Raw genomic sequence first — 16,956 nt, forward strand, 5'->3', positions numbered from 1 at the left:
ACAACGTTACCTAGTGTCATTCAACCCTAAATGATAGGTACAAGCAAAAAATGGACGAATAAAGTGAGAGATTCTTGATTTGTTCAACCAAAATAAAATGAAGTCCTTGTCACATAGATTACATGGAAGTCCAAACTCTCAGACAGTCAAAAGGCTGTTTGACGTCAGGTAGTTAAAGGGAGGTAGGAGGTGTTTTTCATTTTTTTCCCCCAGCCGTACATTCCTATCGTGAACGTTTGTAGAATTTTTATCTTTTTTCAATTTAATTATTTTTCTATGTTCCTGCTTTAAAATTTTTTTCTTTTTTCAAGATGATATCAAAATTATGTCACGCTGAAAGTTTTACATTCATGCAAGCAAACAAAATATTAGAATCTTACAATACATATAAAAATTATATGAAACATTTAATTTTAAAAAAATCTAGAAATATTTTTTGCAAATATAATTTTTTCCTGTGAAAATATTAAATAAACAATGCTTAATTCAATGATAACATTAGTAGTTTGAGAAATTAATTCTTCGAGTTATATCGAATTCATTAGTATGGACTTTAAGGGCTTTTTGTCGTAATGTTCTCGTAAAAATTAAATAATTTTTTTAATCATTACAATTTACGATGCTTTATTTCCATGAAAAAAAGCAAAAATAAATTCATTCATTTTTTTACTACTGGAAACCATAACTTTAGCAAAGGTATTTTTGTTTAAACAAAATAATACATTTTCACTAAGATTCAAATAAAAATAATAGGTTCATTATATTTCATGATCATTATTTGATGAATACTGAAAATTTCATTAACATTGGTTAATTTCCTGATTTTTGGTGAATTTTTAAGTAAAGATAGGGGTCAAAATGCTTATACATTTTGAGCATCGACATTCATTTTGTATGTACCTACTTAAATGAAAATCTACTTTTTGTTTGCCTAATATCTTTAAACGACCTTTAAAAATAAGGTCAATGTGCACTGGTTCTCCAACCTCAAAAGGGTGGTTATTCCAAAAGACGTTCTTAACATGAGATGTTTATTCCGAAAGCCATTCTTAACAGGGAGAGGTTGCTGGTGTTTATTCCGAAAGGAGTCAATTTTTACAGCGTATTATAAACACCTCAACTTCCTCATAAGAACAGCTTTCAGAATAACCTCCCCCCCAACTTCCCCATGTTAAGAACGATTTTCGAGGTTAGGGGTGTGTGTTTATTCCGAAAGCCGTTCTTAACATGGGGAGGTTGGGGTGCTTATAATACGCTGGGGCACGTCGTAAAAATTGACCCCGCCAATTTGCCAAGAAGCAGGTGCTCATTTTACGTTAAATTTATATAGGAAAGTGATCCCCCACTCTATAATGTTATTTATTTTTTAAATTTCTTCTTTCATATCATTTTTGGTGAAAGTACACCCTTATTTTTAAGAAGTTGATTACAGGGAGGTTGATAAAGGAAAAAAATATTTGTACATGTGAAAATAAAAAGTTATGAAAAATGTTTTCATGGCGAGCTACCCAATTCAACTAAATTTTGAAGTTAAATAAATTCATTGTAAAAATATTTTGAAAGATAAATATTAGTTTTATGGGTATATTTCAAAGATAATTAGTAAAATAAAGTCCTAAGATATTGAATTAAAAAAAACCCCAAAAAACACCTTGTTGGTGCAAAATAACTTAAATTAGCCATCAAAAAACAAGTAATTTACCGTTCGCCAAAAACGCAACAAACTAAAAAAATGTAAACACAATTATAAGGAGGCCGAAAATTTCAGCCAATCTAAACGCTGTTTCAAAATAAAGTCATGATAGTAAAAGGAGTAAGAGGTGTCAGATTTCTTCTTTTTTTTTCACAGACGTGCATCCATACATTTCTATTCTAAACGTTTGTATCAATTGTTATCATTTTTTAATTTAATTATTTTTTATGTTCCTGTTTTTAGATTAATCTTTTTTTTTAAATTATTGTTCGAGATTATATAAAAATTATGCTATGCCGAAAGTTTCACATTCTTGCGAGCGAGGAAATTATTAAAATCTTGCATATAAAAATTATACAAAATCTTTACATAAAAAAAGTAGAAATATTTTTTGTTATTATAATTTTTTGTGTGTAAACTAGCGGGGATACCTGATGTTGCCCGGTTGTTTGGAGGTGTGTGTGTGTAAGGGGGGGGGGTAAAGTAAAGAATAAGCGGAGTAATAACCCTGCTTAACTATTTTAAAAAGAAAAACCAAAAGAAAAAAAAACAGCGAACAAACATATGACTTATTTATAAAATAAATCAGAAAAACAAAAAGCGAAAATCAAGGAAAAAAATAAACATGTTTTGAAAAACAAAAAAGACAAAAAAAAGGCAGCAGAAAGCGGGGGGGGGGGTGGCATAAATAACCCTTTGATTCGCTTAAGTCCAATGGTGTGTTTCACCCAGTGGAAAATGAACGTTAAAATTCCATTCTAGTTTTTTTAGCCAACTACAAAATGAAATATAGCGAAAGAAAAAAATGGCATAAATAAACCTTTGAATCGGTTAAGTCCATGGTGCATTGGACCCAATAAAAAACATAGAATGAAAAGAAATGTTAAAATGCCATTCCAGCTTTTTAAAGCAATTACGAAGTAAAGAAAACCCAAACCGGTGTTTCTTCGTACTGTCCCTTGTGAACGATTCCGCAACGGTGTAAGTGGTAGCAGGAGTAGGAGGAATTTATTAGAGAGAAAAGAAAAGATTTTACAACTTCCATTGATTCTAACCGATTTTGGCAGTGAACTATCACCAGAAAAAATATAGAAATCTAAGATTATCAAGGAAGTGTAGAGATAATAGGCCTATAACACACCTGAGATAATATGCTACAGTTTGTGCATATTACGTTTGCATGAAATGTCTTGATTTTCAATCCTATTAAGGTCAAAGTCACAGGCGAAAAAATGAGTTCATTGTATATATATATATATATATATATATATATATATATATATAAGCAAGATAAGACACTGATAGAATTCAGATGAAAAATCCTGATAGATATTACTTGAAGTAATACTTTCAAGTAGATCCTAGCCAAAAAGGAAAAGCTCAATATTTAACAATAGAGCAATATATAAGTTTTGTGGTTAAATTTTAAATTCTGAAAAAAAACAACATATAGAGTTTTTGTGTGTAACGCTTACATCCGGGTCGTTTAATTGTTATGCTCTTCTATTTCTTGTCATAAATAATTTTATAAAGAATTCTTCATAAGTTTTGGTTTCGGTTTCGATTAAAGCTGAAGGAACTCAAGTTACTAGGTACGGGCAATTTAATGGCTGTTTAGGTAGGGGAGGGGCATGGCTTTTAACGCCGGCTAATCATAATTTTTTCGATTACTTTTTTATTGTGTTTGAAAGATTATAATTTAAAGTTCTCCAAGAAAAAAGTGTGTGAAATAAAAAATAGAGGGAATAATTTTATCTCAAATCTGAAAAACTCTACATTTTAGTAAAAATTCATTATGACAAAGATCGTGTTTACATATTTCTGGCAAGAAAAATATAAATTTTCTGGAATTATTTCCAAGTTAAATATTAAGTTAAAGTCTTAAGATAATGAATTAATACAATAAATGTATTTAACTAGGCACCGCCAAAACTGGGTCAGTACTTTTTGATGGACCGTCTTTTTAAAAATCTACCAAAAATTAGGTAATTATCCGATCAATACGAAATTTTCAGCGATTATTAAGAGAAGAATGAACTTTATAACAGTGTACTTATTTTTCATAAATGATATTTATATATATACATATTTTTTGCTTACAACCCCCCCCTTGTTTTGAAGTGGGAACAAATATGCTTAAAATAATCATCTGAAACTGAACACAACATAGTGTTGTTGTAAGGGACAGAATTATAGATTAAAAAAAAAAAAAAATTGTTTGCATACCTTATTTTGACGTCTGAATATCAGAACTTCGATTGTGTTTAATTATCCCACTTTTGAGTTTTGAAGTGTGAAATTCGGTGAATATGTTAAGTAAAATAATTAATTTAAGTTAAGCAAAACAAACAAAAATTTTTTTTAATATTTATACAAAAAAAGCCATTTTAAAATCTTTGATAAATAAATTAACAATTTTTTTTTAGTGAGCCGAATAATGCATGACCATTATTAAACAGGGCATACGTTGAAGAATCGATACAAAAAAAAAATTTGATAAATATTGTGCCCTTTGTGTAAAAATAGCATCATTTTTTTCGATCCCGTTTGAAAACGTTTGCCGTCTTTCGACTACGGTGGACCAAACGCGCTGAAATAATTTTTTTTATTCTGCTTTAAATTGCCCCCCCCCCCATTTTGGGGAGCCTGGCCCCCACACACATACACATTAAAAACCAAACTCATACAAATGGTCACCCATCTGGTACTGGCCAGCCTCAGCTTAATAATACATTGAAATTTTCGTCACTGAAAAATAAGTTTTTTTGGCCTGTTTGGTCTTCCATAGTTTGCTTTTTATCAAATGCAAACGTAAACAGTGTCGATCTAGACTCTAGATCGACGCGAAATAACTGGTTGCTTATATGAATAAGTGGAATTATTTGAAATCCAGGTACTTATATTATAATATTTTTGCATATTCTCTTAGAAAATCATCCTAAATCTTAGTTAGACAATAAATAAATAAATTATTTCAAAAACCTTTTTTTTTTTTAATATTTATGTACGTTTTTTGTGCAAGACAAAAAAATGTCAATTGTTAACTTTTTGGGAAAATTTAACATTTAAAATTTAATTAAAAATAGTAGAAAAAGTTTTACATTATTCTGTTTTCTATATGATAAAATTCAGGGTTTTATTTTTCTGGAAAAAAAAAGTTACTCAGAAATAATGGATTTTAATAAATGTAATTTCGTTTTAAAAAACAACAACAACTTGATTTTTGTGCCATTTTTGGCGGTGCCTATATTTAACTTTGTCAGAAATTTCGGGTTTGTATTACTGTGCACATAGATTCGAAAAAGTTGTCAAAAAACAAATATATAACAAATAAATGTTATCAAAGGCAAGATAAGTTACTTTTCTAATGTGTGTGTATATGGGACAATCCTTAATTCAATGGAAAGATCGGTAGTTCGAGAAATTCATTTTTCTTCGAGTTATATCGAACTCACTAATATGGACTTTAGGGGCTTTCTTCGTAATGCTTCTGTAAAACTTTTTTTTTTTTTTTTTGTTACAAATTACGATGCTTTATTTAAATATAAAAAAGCAAAAATAAAATCTTGCGTTTTTTTATTTACTACTGAAAACCATAACTTTAGTAAAGGTATTTTTTGTTTAAACAAAATAATACATTTCCACTCAGATTTAAATAAAAAAATAATTAGTTCATTAAATTCCGCGATCATTATTTGATAAATACTGCAAATTTCAGTAAAATTGGTTAATTTCCTGATTTTTGGTGATTTTTTTTTTAAGTAAAGAAGGGCTCAAAATGTTTATACATTTTGAGCATCGGCATTCATTTTGCCCGTACCTAAAATATAATTGTAAAGAAAACATTTATTGAAAAGTTTGCGTAAGAAAATATAATTTTAATAAAACAATTTTGTATTTTTTTTCTTTTTTTTTTTAAATTTATTTTCTCCTTCGGTCATAGCTAAAAATACTGACTTCTCCTTCCAATTTTAACGACAGGTACCGGAAAGAAAATGGCGTCTCCATGTTCGGCGATAAACTGTAGAAGTACCTATTTTTCTTATTTCGAAGTATTTAATCAAGTAAAAATTCCATTAAAAAAAAAAAACGACTAAGAAAAAAAAATAGCTTTCTAAATTTAGCAATCAAGTAAAAATGAAAATTCGGAATAAGGCCACGTGAGCGAGAAAAACGAAACACCAGGGAAACATCTGCTACAGGAGATCCCTCAATTCAGGTAGAATTACTTACTTTTTGTTTCCTATTCTGCTTTCGATTGACTTTAATTGTTTTTATAAAGGAAACGTTTTTTCTTTTTAAATTGGGATTGACTTCGCAAGATGGCGAACGGAAGAGCAGGTTCGCAGAAAACAAAATTAAAGAGGGAAAAGGATATCGTTTCGAAACAGGGCCGATTTCTTTTGTGAATATCACGGATAAAATTTGTATTATTTTATTTATCTCAACATTTTAATAGTTACAAAAAAATGTCACAAGCTTTACGATAGTGTGTGTGTTCTTTTACGTGTCACGTTTACATCCGGGTCATTTAATTGGTATGTTCTTCTATTTCTTGTCATAAATAATTTTATCAAGAATTCTCCATAAGTTTTGGTTTCGGTTTCGATTATAGCTGAAGGAACTCAAGTTACTAGGTACGAGCAATTTAATGGCTGTTTAGGTAGGGGAGGGACATGGTTTTTAACGCCGGCTAATCATAATAGTTTTTTCGATTACTTTTTTATTGTGTTTGAAAGATTATAATTTAAAGTTCTCAAAAAAAAAAAAAAGTGTGTGAAATAAAAAATACAGGGAATAATTTTATCTCAAATCTGAAAAACCCTACTTTTTACGTAAAAATTCATTATGACAAAGATCGTGTTTACATTTTTCTGGAATTATTTCCAAGTTAAATATTAAGTTAAAGTTTTAAGATAATGAATTAATATAATAAATGTACTTAACTTTGTAAGAAATTTCTTCCCTACTGTGTTCGTTACAACTCTATTTTCAACCGAGTCGTTGTTTGTTTCGTTCACCACACTCTTTTCTTCTACCTCTTCTTTTACACACGTCTGTTCGCTTTAGTGACTAAAAATCGTCTTTCCTCCTGCTTTCCTTTCCTCGTTATTTATGGAATCAGGGTACGAGATTCTCCAAGATTCCCCGAGACTTTTTTCCACATGAACGCATGCGGGCGCCATCTTGATTCTCAATTTGTGCTCTGCAGGCACAAACGCGCAGCCGCTTTAACGGTAAGCCACTTCTTTCTCCACACTATCCCCTGATCTCATGATCACAGAGACGACAGGGGGTGGTGATCGCCACCGTCGGGTGCTTCTGCGAAGGGGGACAGTGCTGCTCTCGTCTTTGCGTGCGCTCTCATCCACCGCCTGATGGTCGGGGAAGGCTTCATCTCCGTGGAGGTTACTGATATCAGAGTCACTGCTTGATAGGGATGGTGCAAACCAAAGCGATGGCCCACTCGTCTCAGAGTCAGAATCACTCTCATTGTCCACTGGAGGATGTACATGTGTCACTGGCTGTAGGTCCCTAACGTGACGGGGTACGCCATAAACCTGGACACACTGCTGACTCACCACATCAGTCACTGTGCCTCGTTTATACTTGTCAGTACATCGGTTTCCTGGCGGCTTCACCCAGACAGCATCCCCTTTGGCATATCGATTCCGTTCTATCTCAGTGGCCACAGTTGTATCGGGGTGGATTCCTTTTTCTCGGACACGGTACTGATAGATTGCATTTGCAGGCGCCGTTCCTGGAGAGACGCCATCCTTTGGCATGAGATTATACCAGCACACAGCTTCTGTGATGGTGCACTGCTTCCTGGCTGCAATTGTTTTGATGCTGCGATGGCTTCTCTCAGCTATACCATTACCAGAAGGCACATAAGCGCCTCTAAGCCGCAGTCGCACACCCCATTCTTGTATGGACTTCCTCATCTGATGGCTGCAAAAAGCTGGGTCGTTGTCCATCAGCACTTCATTGGGCGCACCACTTTTACAGAACACGGATGACAGCTGGCGAATAATGTTGCAAGAGTCCTGGCGCCCGAGGAGTCTCCAGACTGCGAAACGTGTAGGCCCACAATCGATGAGGGTAAGGCAGTGGTGTAGCTAGACAATTTGCCGCCCGGGGCAGTAGTAAAATTTGCCCCCCCCCGGCATTTGGGTCCATGGATAATTCGTCCATTTTTTGCTGGGTAGGAAAATTATTATTGGTCCATTATTATTAAGTTAACATTTATTCTGTAGTTGCTTAATTTTCATACCTTGCGAAAATTAGTTCTACGGTATCTAATTTTCCTAAATTCAATTAAATTAAAATTAAAATATGAAAACTGATTTTTAATATTTTTTATTCATTTGAGATTTTATCTGTTTTCCTTTTGTTTTAGGTAGATGGTGGGGGTTGCCCGGGGTGATTTTGTCCGATCCCCCAGCTAGCAATTGTAAAGTTTACAAGGAGTTATAAAAAGTATGCTACAAAAACAAACGTTTGATACTTTCAAAGTCTTAGCCTCATGAATTGGACAGTGATAAAATTAATGAATTCAAACTTTCGCATCTAATGTTATTTCCTCTTTGATGTCAGTGTATATACACCCAAATAGCCAACTTTCTTTTCGCACCTATTCGATAAAAATTTATATGAAAGTTCTCCTTTAAGTATGAAATCTTTCTGAGGTCATTTTGTTTTTTTGGTGCTTGGCCGAAGCCTGGGCTTGGCCCTATCCTGTTAGGTCAGCCGGTCACTGAGTATATCTCCAGAAATAATTAATGGTTGCATTTTTTAAACTTAGTGATTGAAATGAATTAAAGCAATTTATTCTCAATTAATGGAAATTTTGAAAACTCCAAACTGTTAAACTATTTATCAAGTAATAATTTACAATTGCGTTTGGAGTTTTCAAAATTTCCATTAATTGAGAATAAATTGCTTTAATTCATTTTATTAAGATCGGTTTTTAATGTAGAGAAAGGTCAACCTAGATTAAAACAAAAAAATTGCCTCAATCTTGAAGGATATATTATATATATTTTTGTTTGTATATATATGTATATGTATGTATCTACATGTATGTATGTATATATGCATGTATATATATATGTATGTATATATTTATATTATATATGTATATATATATATATACATATATGTATATATACATATGTATGTATATATTTATATTATGTAAATATATATATATATATATATATATATATATATATATATATTAAGTAATGTGATTTATAATTTAAAAGTTTTAAAATTTAAAAATCAAAATTTAATTAAATTAAAAATCAGTTTCATAAGAAGGAACAACAACAAAGTCAATTATCTGTACGATCGTTTCGGAAATCCGTGCTTTTTATTTGTGGTATACATGAAGTCACGTAGAATAATTATACATAGTTTTTTTGGTAAGCACGGTCTCCTCATCAGCAAATTTAGGAGGATTTCTATTGAATTGAAAAGACACCAAAAATAAACCTAGCATTAAAAGTAAGGCAGATGAATCTGAAAAATTGAAGTAAAAGGTTTGGATATAAAATTTATAAGAAAATTAATAAGAAAATTGGTATAGGTTAGAGATAGAAATGAGTAAAAAAAATATATATATTTTTGAATTTACATAATAAATTTGATTTAAAAATATATAGATATATAATTACCTTTTGGTTTTTCTTTTTTTGAAATCAGGAACTGTATTTAAAGTAGTCATGTAGATGTTTGCTATAGCTTTTTATTTTATTGAATGATGAATTTTAAAAGGGCGACGCTCGTGCAGTAAATTGTTTCCGTTAGCGTATTTTGATTTAGAGACGCTACAGTTAATATCTATAGAGAGAGAGTTTTTTTTTTTTTTTTTTTTTTTTGCAAGTTTTTAAGGGGAGATAATTGTCATGGCTTTATTTATTATTTGATTTACGAGTCTAAGGGCGGTAATTGGTTTAACTTAATTTATTAAAAAAAAAAAAAATCTATTTTTACTAATGAGTAATTTTTAATGATTTAAGGTGGTTTATATTTATTAAATTTAAACCAACGTTTATGATTACACGATAGAAGCTCGTGTCTTGAATTTACTAGTTTGGTTGTGCTTTTTATATCTTCATATTTTAAAATTTTTAGGGTTTCTTTTGTACATAATGTACAAAATTTATCTCCTGGTTTATATGATTTGCAAGTCTCAATTATTTGCCATTTTAAGTTGAAAGAAATATTGCTATTTTTTAGTTGCCAAATATAGTTGGATAGAGTAGTTTGGTTTGATAGAGAGTTATTTTTAAAAGAATGTTTGTGCGTTGAAATTCTATGTTTTATTGGGCCAGATGTGGAACCAATATATATTACCTCTTGATTATTATGATTATTTTCCGTTAGGTCTATTGTTGGATTATAATGTGGTGGGTTGGTTAATAATTGATCGGTAGATTGATTTAAGTTGGTGTTATTATTTAATCTGGTAGTTGAGTTATGGCTGTTGATAGGTTCTTGTATATTTGGAGTTTTTGATACTGTGCAGCTATAGATAACATTTTTAATTTTACATGAGCCTTGTAGGGGACATTTATTTTTTCTTCTACAGTTACAGTCCGATGTATTTTGTATAGTTGCATTTTGTAGTTTATTAATTTTATTATTATTAGAGCTAATTATTTTCTGATGAAGGTTAGGCATAGTAGAGTAAGAGACTTTAATTGTGTTCTTATTGAAAATCTTATTATATCTATGGGGGGCTTTAAAGTTCTTATCTAATATTTTAAAAAATTCTCTAGCTATGTTTGTTTCTAGGTTTTTGGAATACGGGGGGTTGAACCATAGGATCTCCTTGTGTCTATTCTTACGTTTGCGGGTTTTAGTTTGTTGTTTATTTATATTATTATCTAATATTTGTAGTTTGGTTTTATCTTTTTTTGTCTCCTGGTTATTTTTCTTAACTCGTATACGGGAAGACATTGCCATATTATATGTTATTACGCTCTTAATAGGTTTATTTTTAATGCAGTTTATGTTTCTATCATTTTCATTTATGAATTTAATTTGTGAATTATATCCAGAGTTTTTAAGGGCTTCATTATAGTATTTTTCATTTTTGGTAAATATTGATTTAGTAGAAGACAGTCTAGAAATTCTTAGAGCGATATTGGGAACTATTGATTTTAATATTGATTTAGGGTGGTTTGATTGATTGTGGACATATAGAAGTGATTGGTTAGGTTTATGGTATGGTTCAAAGGTAGAATTTTCAAGATTTAAGGTTATGTCTAAGAAATTAACAATTTTTTTATTAGGGTCGATTTTTATACTAAGTCCATAATTTTTAAATAATTTATGTAGAGCTTTAATTGCATTTTCATAATTTTTATTAGTAGAATTCGTTATGAAAAGTGCATCATCTCTATATAGCCCTCCTTCAAGTTTGAATTGTTTATGGAGTATACAATGTATTTCATTTAAAAGGAAAAGGCCAACTAGATCAGTGACCTGAGTCGAGTCCGTCGATCCCATTAAAATGTTGAAGTGGTTAGGGGTATTTTTCCTGGTCCAATATTTATTATCAAATGTTATTAAAGACTGTCTAGCTATAAGTATTAGTTTAGTTTCGTCTTGAGTTATATTAGTTAATTTTCGTGCCATTAATAGAGATTTATTAAGTAGGATAGGTGATATAGATTGGTAATATGATTCAATGTCAAAAGAAAGAAATTTAATATTATTTTTATTTTGAATATTAGAAAACCAGTCGATTACTTGGTTTGAAGATTGCCATAGTGGGTATTTTATTATGGATTTAATTTTGGGGATAATTCTATCTAATATGTTTTTACTAACCAGTCCTATATCTGATTTCGAGGGGCAAATGAGTCTAATAGTAGGGTTGATATTGAAGCTGTGTTTGTGGTCTTTTAAAGTAAATCTCGGGGTACCTGGTACCGTTATTTCTGTGTATTTATCTATTTTAAGTTTAGTTAAAATGTTTTTTGCATCATTATTCATTTTATTTAGTGCTGATTTATTAGTAGTTTTATAATGTTTATTAAGTTCTTTATATATTAGATTTTTATATTGTATATAGTCCATTGTGTAGAAATTTCCAGTTTTATCTGCCGGTACTATGAGTTTATTTTGGTGGCTTGTAGAAATAGATTTTGAAAATTTATTTATTTTTTTAAGTGTTGGAGTGATATATTTTTTATTTTTCTTAAATTTAATATTTTTAATCAGGTTGATTAAGTCATTTTCAAAATTTTCAGTGTCTATGTTTCTCTTAGGGTTTTTGTATGTTTTTAGTCTGTAGTATTTCGCTGCTTTTCTTTCTTCATTGTCTTGTCTGAGGATGGTTTCTTTTATTTCTCCAGGTTGGTGGTGTATTGGTTCTGTGGTTTCACTTTGGTAATTATCAAAATAGTAGGCTTTCCATCTCAAGTTCCTTATAAATGTATTTATACTTGTAATTAAGCTGGTTATAAAGGTGTCTTTAGGGGGTATGGGGATGCATTTAGTTGATAATTGTATGTCCTTCTTATGAAACTAAAAATAAATATATTAATTCTGCTTTTTCCACCCATTCCTGCACTGAGTGATCAGTGCTACTGCCATCAAACAGGGGAATTAGCTTGGGGTCAAATCCTGACGTCATGCCGAAATAGCTTGTGTTCGTTACAACTCTACTTTCAACCGCATCGTTGTTTGTTTCGTTCACCACACTCTTTTCTTCTACTTCTTTTACACACGTCCGTTCGCTTTAGTGACTAAAAATCGTCTTCCCTTCCCGCTTTCCTTTCCTCATTATTTATGTAATCAGGGTACGAGATTCTCCAAGATTCCCCGAGATTCCATGAGACTTTTTCCGCATAAACGCATGCGGGCGCCATCTTGATTCTCAATTTGTGCTCTGCAGGCACAAACGCGCAGCCGCTTTAACGGTAAGCCACTTCTTTCTTCACATCTACACACCCAATTTCCTCCTTGCAGATAGCAAATGTAACCCCACAAACAAAAGCCATACCTTTAAAACTCAAATTTTGTTCAAGATGTATCAATAAATGAAAGTTCTTTGATTCACGGTAAGTCCCTTGCAAAAACCGTGGCTGAATTTGCTATCCATACGCAATGGAGCCTTTAGTAATGATTCCTCTGTGGAAATATTAGTTTGGGGTTTCCTTAAACGGATGTCCATGTTGTACATGGTGAACACAGCATGAAATGTCACCCAATATGGAATCTTTTAGGACCTCGTGGTCTCTAGAAGAAATAGAAATAATTTCCTATAATCAAATATATCTGACCGAACACTGTAGAATGTCCTCCTTGGGTAAAATAAGTTCAGCAATTATGTTCTCTCTGTATTTAGAGATATGTCCTTCGTTCACCCACTGCATGGTGTCCAATGAAGGTAAAATCCTGCCACTCTTTAACAGAGCACCGCTGTGTGAGCCTTTACTGTTCCGTGTTCATTGTTAGACTGAAAATAAACGCAGATGTATACAAAATTAGCGCAAAACTGGCGCATTCAAATTGAACCAATCAAAGACCGTCTAACAAATCATGTTAGACAGGCAAACAAAATGGCGTTGATTATGGAATTTCTCACACACTGCCAAGGAGGAGAGGAAAAAGTAATGGATAATCATTACAAGTTAATTAATAAAACGGTTGGATAAACAACGAATAACAAGTTAATCCAATAAACATAATTATCAATATTAAGGGGCCCCAGAGCACTCAAAACTTGAGGGGCTACCTTAAAAGCCAAATACATAGCCAATAGTTCCAATGTGGAAAGTTATTTCCCCTTTGCAAACAACAGAGAACAATTTGCTCCCTGTTTTGCATACAGGGTGAATCCGTATGCATTTTTCGACGGGTCACAGAAATAGATAAATTCGACAGACTGATTTTCTGACAATACACGCTTGAGAAATTCAAACTTCCCCAAGTCGTTTAAGTCCTTGGCATAAGTTTGCCACAGCTTAATGAGTTCTTCGGGTATCCGCTCATCCCACGATAACTTGCTTTTCCAGATCGAACTGACAATGGTCTTCCCCTGTATCGTGATGGGGAGTAGCATAGACAAAGGGTCATACACTCCTGATATTTGTTAAAGAATTCCCTGTTTGGTATTGACCTCGGGGTCCACTAAAGTGGGAGAAAGTTTGAATGTGTCCCGAATGATATAATAACCCAATACCTTCTCAAAGGCTGGGAAGGGAGAAGAAATAGTTTCATCCTCCAACATTTTTTCTTGTATCTCAGAACAGTTGGAATTGCAGGTTGTAAATCGAAGCTTTCCTCTGACAGTTTGCTACACACATTATTATAAATAGCAATAAATACACACATTATTATAAATAGCAATAAATACACACATTATTATAAATAGCAAGTAGGGACTCTTCATCACAACTGGTCGTGACAAAATTATCCACATAAAATTGTTGGAAATAGCATGATATGCTGCATCCTTTGCATATTTTTCCGCATGGAATTTCAAAATGAAGTTCAGAATGAAGGGGCTAGCATTGAACCCAAATATAATTGTTTTGTACCTGCAAGTACACAATCTGTCACCTTTTTTAAGGAAAAAACAAAATCTGTTTTTATCCTCTTCTGACTTAAGGTGAATTTCTTATATCACCAAGAAGGGCATATTCATTTTTCCTGAATCCCAGCAATAAATCCAATAAATTAGCAAATAAGTTCACGCCCATGTAGGCAGTGTCATTAATTGACATCCCCTCTCCACGTTTTAGGGAGCAGTTGAATATGGGACAAATTTTTGTTGTCACTCCAGTTCCCTCCTTAATAACGGGTCTATGTGGAACCCAAATATAATCTTCATACTTTCCAGGTGGGACAAAAAACTGCTCCACTATTCCACATTCCTTATAATCCTCAAACACTTGGAGGTACTCAGTATACATTCCCTTCCTTTCTAAGGACTCTGCAACTCTGTTCATTACCTTTAAGGAAGTCACAAAATTACTGTTTACTAGTGAGATCCTGTCATGATACCACGGTAAGTCTATGTGATATTTTCCCCCCTCCCATACGATAGAGTTTTTGAACTCTTCTATTTTTTTTCTTGTCCACAGCCAACAAATTAGCATCTTCTTCAATACCTAATGAATCGAGACTGAGCAGAGTCTCAACCCCACACTCGACCGCGGACTCGGAAAAGTAAGGCTTCAAACCGTCCTCATACGAGAGTGTCGGATTTAGCACCGAATCAATCAAATAACTGTTGGATTGAGGAAATGATTTTACTATATAATTAAAGGGAGACGATTCTACCTCATTCAAATCTTTTTTAAAAAAAATTATCGGCTCTCGCCAAACGGAATTATGAATTTTCCATGTTGCCATGCATTTCCATTAAGACACTCAACTAGCTTGAGATCATTCAACATGCTCAGAAGGTCCAATCCAATAATCCCCATAAGGTTGATTCCATTCAAATTCTTATATCCGGGATATAGCCAAAAACCTTCCCAAGATAAGTTATCAACAACTTTATTGAAGTTATACACTTCGAATTTAAAATTTAATTTTTGGGAAAATAAAGCCACAAATTTAAAGTGGTTTTGATTCCCTAATTTGATTGATATGTAGCACTCCTTCAATCTTAAGGATTCACTCCCAATAAGCGTGTTCACCCCCATATTAACCTTCTTGTGGTTTATGGGGTTTTTCAGAACACAATTTACTGAGAATTTCCTGGGCGAAAAACGAATGTTGTGACCCAGTATCTATTAAACAGAAGAAATATACCGGTCGTCCGTATGCCTTCATAGATATTCTGATGACGGGAAAAATACTATTCCGTGATTCAGAATATATTGTTTGGCTCACAAAGGATTTATTTCCTTTGGGACACATGATGGTAAAATGGGTTCTCAACCCACATATTGCACACGGGTAAGGAAAACCCCTACTACCACGACAAGATACCTCTGCATGCTCACCCAAACACCGAGTACATAAATTTAACTGTTTAGTCCTTCGGCACTTTGCTTCGAAGGTGTGAAACTTACTACAGTTCTTGATTGAATGATTTGTAGCTTGGCACAGTTTACAAGATAAAGTGCCCCCCCTTCTCTTGGGGAAGAAGATACCATCTTGGCTTTCATCTTATGTGAAAAAGACGCCATTTTTGGCGTGCAAATTTCCCGCCGAACATCGAGCGGGGTGGCTAATAGGTATTTCATTACTTCAAATACATGCGGCATAATATTATTTAGTGAAGGGTATCTTTCTCCACTTCTAGTTATCAACTCTCTTCTAATGGCATTAGGACACTTAGCAAATATTATGTGAGCTATCACTGCCCCTGAGGTCCCACCCTCAGCAAAATAATCAGTCCCATAGGACTTGTCGGGCTCAGTCAAATTTCTCCTGACTTTTTTGAGAAACGACTTCAAAATTTTAAAATCCGTTATAACAGACGGAGCAGGAATAATTTCCTCAAATATCTGCTTTTTAATCAAATCAGGGTTCAAATATTTTTCCCTTAATAATTTTAGGGCTATATCATAATTATCTGCGGTTATATCTAGACTGGAGATGACGTCAAACACATCATTCTCTAGTTTCGGTTTCAACACTAATAATTTGTCAGCTTTATTTAAACTTTCCATGCAAAATTCGAATTTGGTCAGAAATGTTCTGAACAAAAATTTATCTGTGGACATACCGACAAATTTTGCACAATCCAATTCCATCTTAGCCAGCATAGCCCTCGAAGCATGCATAACTTGAGGTGTATTTAATTTCAATTTTAAAGAAAGCAATTTTTCTTCTATTTCTTAAGAAAATCTTTCTGAAGCCTCGCAGATCTGAAGTTTCTCTTCTTCGGGGCTTTTGAGAAGAATTTGGTCAATTATTATATCGAGGTCACATAACCATTCTCTAATTACCACTTCTCGAGATTTGAAAATTTCTGGTAAAGGGTCGTTACTTTCCAACCACTTTGCCGCACCATTAATGTGAAATCTTTTAGCATCATATTTTGACATTAGCTCCTTTGGGGCCATCTTTACTGCTTCAAGCAAAATGAATAAAATAACAGATGTAATTATTTGCAAAATGAATGTGGCAAAGTGCCAATATTATTCTGAACGGAATTATGAATAAAACGGAGGGGGAGGGGGATAATGCCCTTTACTCCCGTTAAATTTATTATCAAAATATCAGATATTGTTATTTGCAATACTACACTGGCAGAATCGCCAATATTCCAAACAGAATTATTT

General features: G+C 32.7%; 1 protein-coding gene across 1 annotated transcript in view; it reads right to left on the reverse strand.

Moving 5' to 3' along the window:
- The window catches only part of LOC145284007 (uncharacterized), a 62,178-nt gene extending 45,753 nt beyond the window's left edge, over positions 1–16,425 (reverse strand). The window contains exons 1-2 of the mRNA XM_080133099.1: positions 16,398–16,425; positions 5,927–6,093 (exon numbers count right to left, since the gene is read on the reverse strand). Of these exons, the coding sequence (XP_079989225.1) occupies positions 5,927–6,093; positions 16,398–16,425 (195 nt within the window). The remainder of the gene's footprint in view (positions 1–5,926; positions 6,094–16,397) is intronic.
- Positions 16,426–16,956: the final 531 nt, after the last annotated feature.

Source organism: Euprymna scolopes, chromosome 8 (assembly GCF_053919585.1).
Source record: "Euprymna scolopes isolate OS-2025 chromosome 8, ASM5391958v1, whole genome shotgun sequence".
Classification (NCBI taxonomy): Eukaryota; Metazoa; Mollusca; class Cephalopoda; order Sepiida; family Sepiolidae; genus Euprymna; species Euprymna scolopes.